Genomic DNA, 13,570 nt, shown 5'->3' on the forward strand with positions numbered 1-13,570 from the left:
GCTCGCCAGATAATCGCAAACATATGCAAACCCATAATCCAAACACCAATATTGACCTTACCATGAAATGTTACATGCCAGAAACTAAGCACCCTGCTAATTATTCACATTAGGCATATAACAGGACATGTTCAAAACAAGATGTATTCAACGCTCAAGACGTAAACAGGACGTGGCAAAAAAAACAAAGATGGCAATCACCTCCAAGAGCTCATATCAAAACAGCAAATTATATTAGAAATTTGCACTATCATGTCTAAATGAGGTAAAGAGTAGTTCCCATTTATTTACTCTTAAGGCCAACAATTGGCGTTATTGAGTAGTCTATATTCCACGTCCTTTCCGACATAAATCAATGTTGATTCTCCTCATAAAAATGTTACATGCCAGAATCTAAGCCGGCCTGCTATTTTCACAGCAAGCATAAAACTTAAACTAACATATAAATCGAAAAAGATACCAACCTTGCAATGTGCAAAGGTCGAATCATACGTACAGTACCCTAAGCTGCTGCAACAGATAAAGACTCTTCAGGCATGAAGGGTCTGACGACATCAAGCAGCTTTGGCCATGTCTCAGGGATTCCGCCAATCACATCAAAATCCATAAGTTTCTCTTGCGCCCGATAATAGTTTTCCACCGGTTTGCTCTGTCACATCAGAAGCAGCAAAAAAATATAAGCAACACTAAGCAAAGTATCTTTGACATGTACCGTTTCCTAAGCATTGTGCGCACGCCCAAAACTAGTGAGCACCGTAATTCCATACCATAGCTATGAACACTTAGCATTTATCATCCCACCCACAACAGAGCTTCAAGTAAGCCACTAACCACACATTGCAGAGTAAAATGTTAGCCTGCCACAGCAGGCCCACAAACTAATCAGAGGACTGGACTCCAAGGGAAAACGGAAAAGACAAACGAAGAACAACAACACTCCCTTTACTACTATGACATAGCCTGCAGTTCTCAATTTTGAAACAAGTAGGAAATCAGCCTACACCAATTAAATAATTAACAGAGTGCCAACAGAAAACCAGCTAATACATAAACTAAGCCAGGCAGCTCATCATTGCACGGGACATCCATGCACTAAGTGTGCATGCAAACAGCCGTAGTAGGTCCGATAACCCAAAATCTTATACAAACCTCAAATCTAACAGCAACCTGCTCACAAACCATGACAACAGTAGATTTAAAAAGCCGCCCTGCAATTTAATCGAAAGCTTACCTCCTCAGCATAAAAATTTAATCGAGCTCTGACAACCTCCTCTGTATCGTCTGCTCGAATTATCAACTTGTTGGCACACGAGGGAGGAGGTAATAAAGGTGGCATGAAAATCCTTGGTGCTCCATTCTCTCCTCCCACATCAATGTTTGCTATATTATAGTTTGTCCCACAACCGCTGCATATCCTTCTACCCAAGCATTTCATAACTAAAACATCTTCTCTTAACCTCAAATTCAAAACCAGCTCGATGTCTGTTACTTTGTCCAATGCTTCCTGTTAAGAGAGCAGAAAGCAACCATAAGTTACAATACGAAAAACAACTCTGCTGGGATAAAGAGCTGACTAAAAGCCAAGAAAAAACTTTAAATTTAGATCTCCATGGGATGAGTGACTTTTTTTCCCCGAGAAAAAGATCCTTCCATTAGTTAATAGATCTGCCCATAGGGCTACAAACCACCTCTGATAAAGAGGGCTACATCAAAAGCATGGGAAGACTCCCTTTGAGTAAACAAAATATGTACAATGGCTAAATCACATAATGGGAGGAGGAAAAATCCACACAGGTGGCCGGTAGTGCCATCTAGGCAGACCCTGGACCATGGTGAAGGCCCTGGGCGCCAGAATCGTAGGAAAGCCTCTCTGCGCTCCCCATGCGGTCGGAGCTGCCCTAAAGTCTCTTGAACTGACCCCTAAGAGTGTGAATCAGCTCCAGCCAAAAGTTTCGAACAGTCTCTGCCGATGGGACAGGGCGAGCCTCGAAGATGCGGAAGCAACAGACCCGCCAAATGAACTAGAGTGTCAGGCCACACACGAGCTCCCAACACACCTCTAGGCTCTCTCACTGCACCACTCCTAGGGGGTAAGCTCTGTGGTAAGCTGGAGTGTAGCTCGACCCCCCTGGATCACAATCATCCTGCTGGTGGAAGCCAACTCAAAATGGAGCGCAAGGGCTGTGAGAGTGGACTAGGCTGCAGCACCCCAAGTGTATTGTCGAGCTGTGGAAAGAGCTCGTATCAGCCGAAGGACCAGAAGCCAAACCTGCTATGCCATGGGGCACCATCTTTGTGAGAGCCGTATTAGACGATCCATTCTTTAGTGACTTGACAGCTCCTGTAGAATAAGAGGGTCAATCTCTCCGCCCACAAGGCAGCGCTAAAGCTCCAGACGCAATCCACCCTGCTGGCGCTGAAACTGGGATCCACCTAATCCCTGCACATTCCATGAGACAATCCTCATGGGGAACGAGAGAGAACTGATGCTACAGCAGCAGCTAACCGCGCTATCTTCAAGGCTGGCTTGGATGGGGAGTAATCCACATCCGAGCGTCGCCGAGATAGGCGTGATTGTAAAGGCTGTCCGGCCCATGCCCACAAAGAGTGTGTCGTGCGCAGGGAAACCTCCTTTTTCCAAGAGTCCTCATGTATGTATACATAGCATGGTGAGCTCTGTGTGTCAACAAAGAAGTGTACCACAATGTGTCTACATCCTGTCGAGTCTGGCGGTGTCACGATTGTGACGTGTTCTTCATGATTGTATTACCTTTCTCGCTTGGTTCTCTTGCAGATACGAAGACGTACCATATCAAAGACCCCTTTTCTCGAAAGGATGTGCCTCTTGCCCAAGAGTCGCACCAATTCGGCGCATGATTGCACCTCCACACCGAATGGTCACGACTCTACAGTAGAGGGACACGACTATTGGCCTAGGGTCATGTCTTTTGACCTAAGGTCATGTCTCTTCATCGTGTCTCTTCAAATTCTATATAAAAACGCCCTTGTAACACATTTGAATCAATCAAACATATTTAGTCTCTGAGTCTCTTGTTCTCAAGTTCTGTTTAGAGTTCAGTTTTCATCTAAGTTTGAGTATGAATAAACAAAAAATTTACTGGGCCTTTGGACTTGGCGTCTACCTAACTTCGTCGTTGCCTACCCTTCCCGCAATCCTCACCTCGTGAGTTGTATGGCAACAGAGGAAAGATGGTGCCCAATTGCCTACGTGTATGAGGTAACTTTTACCTGTTCTAATTAATTCTATGATCATAGAAAAAAGAATATAAAGAGGACGGACAGCAGTGTGTGTGAGTGTGGCGTACCCAAAGCATGTGTGTGGCATACCCGGAGAGTTGTGCACGGCGTGTACCCGAAGGCTCGTGTGTACAGCCAGTACATGGAGCGTTGTGCCCTTTCGCCGCACCTTTTTCCTAAGCAATAGAGCAGCATCACCAAGCGACAGCAGCGTTCGATTTTAAGGCTGCTGAGTTCTTACGCTGAGGTTTTTTTTACGCTGGCTGGCTGATCTTCATAAGCCTTATATTATAATTTATTTAAAGTGACCGGCCAAGAGAGGTGTTTTATTAAAAAAAAAACCACATCACCTAAGCATGGCTGAAAATTACTCCACGCAACCAATTATACGAACCAACCTTACAACGAAAATCTCCAACGCTGGCCTTCTTGCGAGCAGTTCTTCTGGCCGCACATCACGCGTCCCGGATTTTACCTCCTCATGGATGACGATGAGTACGACGTGCCTGTTTTACCTCCTCATGGATGACGATGAGTACGACGTGCCAGAAGAAATCATTCCCGAAAATCCTCCTTTGCCTTTACCGGCTCCTGCACCAAAACCTCTTCCCAGCCACGAGATTATCATTATTTCTGATTCGCCGGAACCCGACAACATACTTATTCCACATTCCCCAGAGCCGGAAATTGCAGAGATTCTTGCACCAGTACCTATTCCTGCACCCATCCGAGAGCAGGGAGTTCCGAAAGTACCCGTGGGGATTCTGTCTCCCACGTACTCTCCTGAACCTCCTAACCCGCTAGAAAGAGAATACCTGGTACACATCTCGCCACGTCGTTTCGGGTTCCAGAGGTGGTCAGTTTGGCGGATTACCATTCGGTGTGAGCAAGCAGAGTTTCCACAGTACGAGTTCCTTTTGACTAGTTTCCCATTTATCGCACACCACATTCCGGCTTGTTACGTAGATAACCTCTCCGAGATCCAGACTTCCCACACATTGGTTCATTTTCATGTAGAGAAAGTCGTGCTAGATTACACTCCACTGACTCCAGAGCTCAACGAGATCCAGGATTTCACAGAGGACGACCCGGCATTCGCTGAGTTCACGGAGCCACTACACACACCGCCTACTTTGCCTACAAGTTGGTCTTTTCTAGCCTCGCCTCGCTACGAGCTGTGAGCTCGTCATGTCGGACTCGGGGACGGATAGGTGGACGGAGCCGCACTCTTGCCGCTATTCAGCAACAGTTTGAGGCCCAAGCTTCACGACAGGCCGAGTTCGAGTCCATGCTCCAGTCCTTGTCAAATGAAGTGAAAGCCCTGACACAGCCGACACCTCAGCAAGATGGCACTTCTGCATCATCCGTACGCGACGAAGATCAAGCCAAGCCAGATCCACCTGATGAGGTTAACAATCCTAAACTTAAATATTTATTTCGATTAATCACAGAATCTAATTTTAAAAAAGTGGACATAAAACCCCCCGAACCTTATGATGGTCGACGCAATAAACGGGTGATTGATGGATATTCAAGATGGACAATTATTTTAATAACCTAGACATAACGGAACCAAAAAAAGTAGCTTTGGTTGCTAGCCTGTTGAAAGACACTTCCTTTCTTTGATGGCAAAATCGGGTTGCCTTAGGAAAACAAACGCCGACGTGAGCAAAATTCAAGCACACAATGTGTAAAGCCTTTGTGCTACCAAGTGCTGTTTTTCATGCGCATTCTGCGTTGCGCCACTTAAAGCAAATAGGCTCTGTGGCTGTTTACATATCTCAGTTCCAACGATTGAACTTGGAGATAATGACCATTACTCCCGACGATAAATTGCATTTTTTTGTCGACGGACTTAAGCCTACCCTTCGCGATGATGCACACAAGGCAAACCCCCCTACAGTTGAGGACGCCATTTCATATGTGGAACGGTTAGGTGACTTTCGCAGAGACCACTTTTCGCTTGATCGAGCCGGCGATCGCCCATTTGGTCCCAAATCCCGTGCCCCTTTTCAAAACCAACGTGACGTCTCTTATTCAGGCAGCAGATCTCATATTGGTTCTAATGTTTCACAGTCCCAATCAACTACTAGTTCCTTGTCCCGATCTAGTGTTTGAAGTTCGGGAGCGCAGAATAGTAGAACAAATTTTCAGAATGATCGGTCTAATTTTAATCGACGTCACCGAGGCCAACAATCTTTTCGGCAAAATTCTTATTCGGACAGACGTTCATATGGAAATCAAGCGTCAACTTATGCCGCTCCTCCACAACAATCCAGTCCACAACCATCCAAAGATGTATTATGTACCCTTTGTGGTGGACCTCATCGTTGGTTCCAATGTGATAAACGGCCTCAACCGTCTAATCTGCGACGCAACGCTAATGCAAAGACACCGGTAGTATTACCTTTTAATTCTGACCAACCTGCCAATTCTACTTCACAGCAAGACAGAGACAAACGTATTGTTAACACAATACGTGTTTCCAAGGTGGCTACATTTTTTAAGAAAAATGCCAAGAATACTATGCCCATACTGAGCAGCTTGTCTAATCAAGTCTTAAGTCTCCTTGGCTTCATTCATGGCAAACCAAATAACATTTTGGTTGATAACGGATGTTCCAATAATTTTGTGAGCAGCAACATTGTACATCGACTAAAATTGCCTATTGTCCAAAGTACTCAACCGTACGATGTTGAGTTAGCAGATGGGTCATTTTTAACGTGCAACACAATTGTTCAACAGTTGCCCTTTGACGTTCAAGAATATCAAGACAGTCTCACTTTCAAAGTAATGCCATTATCCACTTATGATTCTTGGCCAATGCTGGTTATACCAATATGATCCTTTGATCAGTTTCCGAGGACATACTATAACCCTTTGCAAAGGTGGTCAACTTATAACTTTGAATGGCTTATTTCGCTTACAACCGATGACTGTCGTTTCTGCATTGCAAGTTAAACAAATGGTACGAAAACCCGATAACTTTACAGCACTTTTAATGATACATGGCATCGACAACGTTGCAACTGATACAGTTTAATCTAAACCAGCACCAAAGGCAACAGCTTACCTTGAGCAACCATTCTATAAACCGTACTTGGATCTTTTTCCTGATGACTTGCCGAGCACCTTACCTCCTCGTAGACCAGTGAATCATCCGATTGATCTAATAGTGCTCCACCAACACGAGCTCGTATCGAGTCTCATATTCTGAATCTCAGGAAATTCAAAGACAACTAGCAAAATTGCTAGATAAAGGCCACATTCGTCCAAGTAAAAGTCCTTTTGGTGCTTCAGTCTGGTTGGTTAAAAAAAAAAGATGGTTTGATGCGCTTGTGTATTGACTACCGCGCATTAAACAAATTAACAATTAAAAACAAATTTCCTCTTCCACGGATTGATGAACTGTTTAACCAACTTTTGGGTGCTAAAGTATTTTCGAAGATGGACTTGAAGTCTGGTTATCATCAAATCAGAATCAAAGCAGGTGATGAGTATAAAACAGCATCCAAAACAAAATATTTTTTTTGTTTTGTTTTGTTTTAGGAGTCGGGTAGGGCACTCCCGACCGCTCTCCTTATACACCGGAAAAGTGCACAAGAAGATCGACCAGGACTATGCACCCAGAATCCTAAGGCAGACGCTTTTGTCACTAGTTTCCTTTGGACTACGAGAGGCCAGAATTATCTACACTCTTAGGGCCATGACCCATTCCCTTGAGAGACCCATTTCGCTAACTTGATATGGGCGTGACAGCGACCAAGTACCTTTGTTCAGAGGCCCAGGTACTGCGGGACTTGCTTCGGTCTTCCCTTTGGAGTTGCCTCCTCCGGGTAACTTATCTCTCACCTCACTAAACTGCCTTTGTAACCCGGCGGTTTTCCCCTAGGAAATGCCATACCCGCTTGGCAGGGCGTCGGCTCACAGGTGACGTCCGCTGAGGTTGGTGGTGTCTCCCTTTTGCACCTCCCAACCCCTTTTAGGTGAAGTTGACCCCCCCCCACCCCCCCCCCGGGGGGGGGGGGGAAGGCTCTTGTAGCTCATTTGGCTTCGCTAGGGGAGAATTACGTCATTTCCCTCGGAAGGGACCGGATTCAAAATAACAGCATACGAAGGGGAGCATTATCTCCCCATCTGCCGATGCAAAGCACCGGAGTAACCGGGCACAACTTCACCGAGGAACTTCGCCACAGGCACGTGCCCTCCGGTTCCGTCCCTCGAGTGCCGATCACGATGTACCCAGAAGGGCATCCGCTTCCCGCGAGCCTCCCCACCAAGGAGGATAACAGTCCTTTCTTCGGGGTCCAACGAAGGGTCGATTGCGTTGAAGGTGGAGTTGAATTGGTTTAGCCAGCGCTCCCTAGAATCATCAACCGCCAAACAATTCGTCAGCAAATGCAAAAGCGAACGACCCTCTAACTAGGAGCACAAGAAGCAAACGCTGTGTCCGCGCATATAGCTATCAGCCAGTTTGAGCCCACCAGCATTCTCTCCTCTTTCCTATTCACTATAGTGCTCTTATTGCGCTGCAGCAAGTATCCACGAGTTTGTTCAAAGCCGGCCGTCTTATACGGCTCCATCGCCAGGCACGAATGCCTCTTGTCCCACTTGTCCCATGCGTGGTAGCGAACTGAGCTAAAGTCAGCAGCTGGGATATACTTATTTATCCAATTCTAAGTTGTTGTCGTCCAAGTCCACTTCTTGAACCGTTGGTTCTTAGGCTTCTTGTTTACCAAGGACTCTATCCAGGTAGATGAAACCAAGCAGTACTTGTCAAAAGCCCTTCCTCGTTGTCCCCCACAAAAGGCAAGTACGGGTGGGATGTTAAACTCGTGATGTAGAGTTGACGTCCCTACAAAGGTTGACCTTGCTCCCTTTCCGAGTAACATTCGCATCCCAGTGGCGATGAGGCGCTGTAGAGAGTGGAGGACACGCTGATCGTGGGCCCCCATAATTCTCGCGCCATAACAAATCATTGGGTACACGCACGCTTGAAAAACAATCAGTCGAGACCATATTGGGATGGCTCGGTTTGCCAACAGGTGCTGACATGCGAATAGGCTTTTCCTCCCCTTGTCTGCTCGCTCCTTGACGATGCGTTCAATGGAAAAGGTGGAGTCTACATCGATGCCAAGGTACTTGTACGTTTCGCCTACTGCAACCATCCCACCACCCAAAAGAAAGATCCTCATAGAGAGATCCTGCAGGTCTCCGTGGAACACCGTGACCATGCATTTTTCAATTCCAAAGGTCATGCCCCAAGTCTTTGCCCATTCACTTACCTTGTCAAGGCTCGTTTGTAGGCTTTCAAGAGAGTCAGCAAGTAGAACCAAGTCGTCGGTAAAAAGGAGTTCTTTAATTCTCTTGAGGAGATTAGGTACTTCCAGGCCCCATGTTTCCCCATTTGCGTCTAGAATATCGTTAATATATATATTGAATAGACAGGGCGATCCCGGGCATCCTTGGCGGACTCCACGCTGCACCGGAATCGAATCCAACAGTTGTTCCATGCGTCGGACTTTAACAGAGGTGGACCTGTAGAGCGCTTGGAAAAATCTAAGTGCTCGACCTTGCAGGCCAGCCGCAGCTAGCTTTAGGAACAACGCCTCATGCGGTACTATGTCATGTGCCTTCTTGAAATCAATGTAGGCCGCATAAGTTGGTTTTCCATCCTTATGACGGAGTTTCACGATCTCCTTCAAGCATGCAACTTGCCCTATGCATTCCTCCTGAGTACGGAATCCTGCTTGGTCGGGATTGAAGAAGTTCCTCTTTTCAAGTATCTTAGTGATCCGCCTAATCACGACCGTAGTGAGGATTTTAATGGCAACGAAGATTAACGCGATCCCGCGATAGTTATCAGTGTTGATCAAATCACCCTTCTTGGGGATTGACACAATCACTGCGTCGCTAGCGCCGGCCGGGATACCCTCGATCATGTGCAAGTATGCCTTGCCCATTTCCGTTCGTGGCTTACGCGGATCCGATCTTAGCCCCTTATCCTCCACAAGCAGCTTAAAGAATTCGGGTGGTAAACCATCTCCGCCCGCTGCCTTGTGCCTCTTCAATCGCTGACAGGCCTCCCATACTTCGTACCAGTTCAGCAGGTCACATACCTCAGGCATACCAGGCCAAATGTGCACGTGTTTGTCATACCATGCAAGCGGATCCTTGCTAGTACCGTCCGTATCGGCGAATACCTTCGAGTAGTGACCCTTCCATACTTGTAATTGCCTCTCTAGTTCCGTCACTAACTCCCCATTTGCATTCAAAGGTTGATTGGCAATAGTTCCTTGCCCCTTCCCAACTATTTTCTTGAGGTGGGTAAAGAATTTCTTCATTTGACCCTCCCTCAGGAGCTCATTCCCTTTTTCCACGAAGGGCTCGAAGGATCTTTTATTACTGTCTCGGATAGCCGCCTTCGCACGAAGTGCTATTGCCTTGTACTCTCTAACCGCTTGCCGGCCAGCCATAGTATTCGCAGATTTGTTCCTCACCTTATTCCAGGCTTTCTTGCACGCATTAATGAGTCTTCGAGTCCGAGGTTCCAGTCGACAACCTGACCTTGGCCTCGGCGGGGGCTTCATGGCAAGAGCTCCAACCTCTTTGGCTATGGACGTAGCAACGAAAACAAACTTGCCATAGCATTGTTGGGTCATTATGAATATGGACCTTCTGAATTTCTGGTAATACCTTTCGCATTAACCAATGCTCTTGCATCATTTATGACCTTAATGAATGAAATTTTTGGTCCATATCTGGATAAATTTGTCATCATCTACTTGGATAACATTCTGGTTTTTAGCAAAGATATTGTTGAACACAAAGAGCATCTTCGTTTGGTGTTTTTGGTATTACTAACTAATGTACTTTATGTCAACAAGAAGAAGAGCGAGTTTTTCAAGGATCGGATCGAGTATCTTGGTCATGTTATATCAACTGATGGCATAGCAGTTGACCCTCAAAAAATCAAAGTCATTATGGAGTGGCCTTTTCCAATAACAATATCTGATGTTCGCTCATTCTTGGGGTTAGCAAATTTCTATCATACCAAGGTTTATAAATTTTCAAATATTGTTGCTCCTCTATCAGAGCTGACGAAGTTTGACAAGCTTACCCGGTCTTCACAAGCAGAAAAGCCTTTTAATGATCTCAAACACGCCTTAACAACTACTCCAACATGGCCATTGCGGATCCTACAAAACCATTTTTTGTGATGACAGATGCTTCAGATCGTGCTTCTAGTGGTGTATTAATGCAAAATGACAGGGTTATTGCATTTGATAGCAAGAAGTTTACTACTATACAGATCCGTTATCCAGTCTATGACAAAGACTTTATAGCCATTGTTAATGCATATCGTACATGGAAACATTACCTTTTGGGAGCTGACTCTGTTGTCAAGACGGATCATCAATCATTGCAGTATATTTTTACACAACCAGTTATAAATCCTCGACAAGGACGTTGGGTGGAATTTTTGGCAAATTTCCACATGGTCATTGAATATGTGCCAGGACTTCAAAATTCGGTAGCAGATGCACTTAGTAGAATGCCTCAAGCTACGAATATGGCAATTTCTACAATTACATTCGATATTCCTGATTGTTTTAAGGATGAATACTTAATTGATCGAGATTTTGCTGAAATTTTTCGAGTGCTTCGAACAAACACTCGTACACAGGCAGAAATGAACTTGGTTGCAGCTTATACAATGCAGGATAATCTTTTGTATTATGAGGACAGAATTTGTGTACCACATAATTCGCGTTTGTGAAAAATGATTATTCAAGAACATCATGAAGTACCTTATGCTGCTCATCCCGGCATCAACAAAACGTACAAACTATTGATAGCTGTTTATTATTGGCCTCAAATGAAGCAAGACGTGGTGAACTTTGTCAAAGCTTGTCACTCTTGCCAAACTATGAAGGTGTCACGACAATTATCACAAGGATTGTTACAGCCTTTACAAATTCCAATAGGACGCTAGGAAAGCATCAGCATGGACTTCATTACAACATTGCCCAAATCTTCCAAAGGCAATAATCAGATATTGGTGATAGTGGATCGATTTTCCAAAATGACACATTTCATACCTTGCAGAATTACTGCTTCGGCACCAGATATTGCTTCATTCACGAAAGGGTGCGAGCAAGGGGAAAGTCGGGATGCAAGCACTTGGTGACAATGTGTTTCTTGCCGTCTTGTGCCCTTTCGCGTGAAGGGGTTCGAGAGCAGGTTCAAAAAGGTGTCTCCCGAGAAAAGGAATACACGAATAGCCACCAACAGAAATTCATCGGATACGCCATAGGCACGCATCTGTGTTCTCTCTTTTATTCATAACATTGAAACAACAAATTTCAAGTTACCTCGTGGTCGTATGCATGTGTGTACTACTTTCTTCTGCTTCTATGCAACGCCGAGAGGAGGGGTAGAGTGTAGCGGCGAAAGTGAGAGACTCACAACCTTTGGCTCTCGGGAAAATTTTTGCTTTGATACCACTGTGAGGATTAGTGGTGCTAATCCTATAATTAAGACTAAAACTTCATACTTAAGATCAAACCGAGACTTAAGAGACAAGAACACTTGTTGTTTAAATGATTGAATGAATGCTTTTTAAAACTGAGTACAATAGGCTCCTTATATAGGAGACGAAGAGACAAATGAAAAGACACGTCTCATGGTGAATAGACGCGACTTAAGACGTAAAGACACATCCTTTCGGCAAAGAGCTGCAATCATTGGACGAGGAGTCGCACCCGTAGAGCGAAGGGGTGTGACCAGTCATCTAAGGAGTGTGGCTTTTGGCAAAGAGGCACGTCTCTTGAGCGAAGGGTCGTGACCATCCAAGCATAAGGGTTCTCCTTGGCATGGCACTTTGCGTATCTACAACTAGGAGTGTATGTAATACTGCAACATAGTCACAATCGTGACAAATCCTTATTTTAAGTACTTAAACTCATGATTGAGACTTGAAACTTGAACTTGACTCAAAGATAAGACTCAGAAGACTCTGTGTTTGATTGCTTCATTGATTCATTGATTGAAATGTGTTACAAGGGCGTTCTTATATAGAAACTGAAGAGACACGATCAAGAGACATGACCATAGGTCAAAAGACATGACTCTAGGCCAATAGTTGTGTCCCTCTGCTGTAGAGTCGTCACCCTTCTTTGTGCTTCTTTCCTTGAGTGATGATACCCATTGCTGCCATAGAGCTTTGATACCAATGTAATGTGCAACGGAAGTGAATGATGGTGTAAGCTCACGATGAGAGATCAATGAGAGCTCAAGGTTCCTTTTACTTAAGAGGAAGGGAAAGCCTTTCTTACTTAATGAGAGAGAAAATGCAGGGTTCAGTCAATTCAGTCAGTTAGATTAGCACTGATCTGGCACTTTTGTGAGTCTATTCGTATACCGTGCATGCCCAGTCACTTAGCATAGATGCATATCCTCCGGTTGCACACAGCATGATCATCGGAATTCCCATCAGAATCCATTAGCATCGGTTAGGGGAATTTTCCAGTGCATTTAGCCTATTTTCCTATTTATTGGTTATTTTCACTTATTATTTTTAAGTGACTTTCCAACAAAAGTAGGTAGGGCAATTTTGCTAAGTTAATATATAAGCAAACCCAAGTTAGCACTTTCTGGCAGAAGAGGCAGCAGGAGCTTCCCGCTCAACAGGCAACTTCTCAGCAGTACCCCCTCACCATCAAGATCCATCGCCATCCTTGCCTAGCCTTGGCGTTTTCCTCACCACAGCCTCACCTACCAGATCCATTCACTGGCATTTTCGCCCATCTACAGCAGCCCACGGCCTTAGCGTTTTTGGTCGCTAGCAGAGCATAAGGCCCAACGTTTTTGGACTCAGACATCACCAGATCTCAGCGTTTTTGCAGCAAACACTAACGCTAGGGAAAACCAACAGATCTCTGCGTTTTCTTTTCAGCAATCAGCGTTTTTGATCAGCAAATTCAGCCTTGAAGAAAACGCAGATTTTCAGCCTTATGCACAGTAGCAGATTCTCCCCAAGTCGGTTGCACATGCTCCCCCATTTTCAGCCATAAAAACGCAGCCAAAACAGTCATTTTCAGCCACCAAACAGTCCCCGAATTCAGCGATTAGAAGATCCCAGATTTTAGCCATCAAGTCGTCATCGTCACCACCGTCGTCGTCATCGGCATAGTCCCATTGCATCAGTCCATTGCATACGCATTCTACACCTTTGTGCAATCAAAGAATAGACCACTCTCGTCGACGAGAGTGGGGCCTTCGGAGGAGGGTTTTACAACTTCTCGGGTGT

The 13,570-nt window shown here is 45.2% G+C and overlaps 1 protein-coding gene across 1 annotated transcript in view; it reads right to left on the minus strand.

Annotated features, from left to right (window-relative positions):
• Nucleotides 1–216: 216 nt before the first annotated feature.
• The window catches only part of LOC147455123 (adenylate kinase 1, chloroplastic-like), a 53,653-nt gene continuing 40,299 nt past the window's right edge, over nt 217–13,570 (minus strand). Inside the window, exons 3-4 of the mRNA XM_086513958.1 lie at nt 1,232–1,504; nt 217–649 (exon numbers count right to left, since the gene is read on the minus strand). Of these exons, the coding sequence (XP_086370084.1) occupies nt 503–649; nt 1,232–1,504 (420 nt within the window). The 3' untranslated portion in view covers nt 217–502. The remainder of the gene's footprint in view (nt 650–1,231; nt 1,505–13,570) is intronic.

The sequence above is a fragment of the Adiantum capillus-veneris genome, chromosome 6 (assembly GCF_014529385.1).
Source record: "Adiantum capillus-veneris isolate H3 chromosome 6, ASM1452938v2, whole genome shotgun sequence".
NCBI classification, from domain to species: Eukaryota; Viridiplantae; Streptophyta; class Polypodiopsida; order Polypodiales; family Pteridaceae; genus Adiantum; species Adiantum capillus-veneris.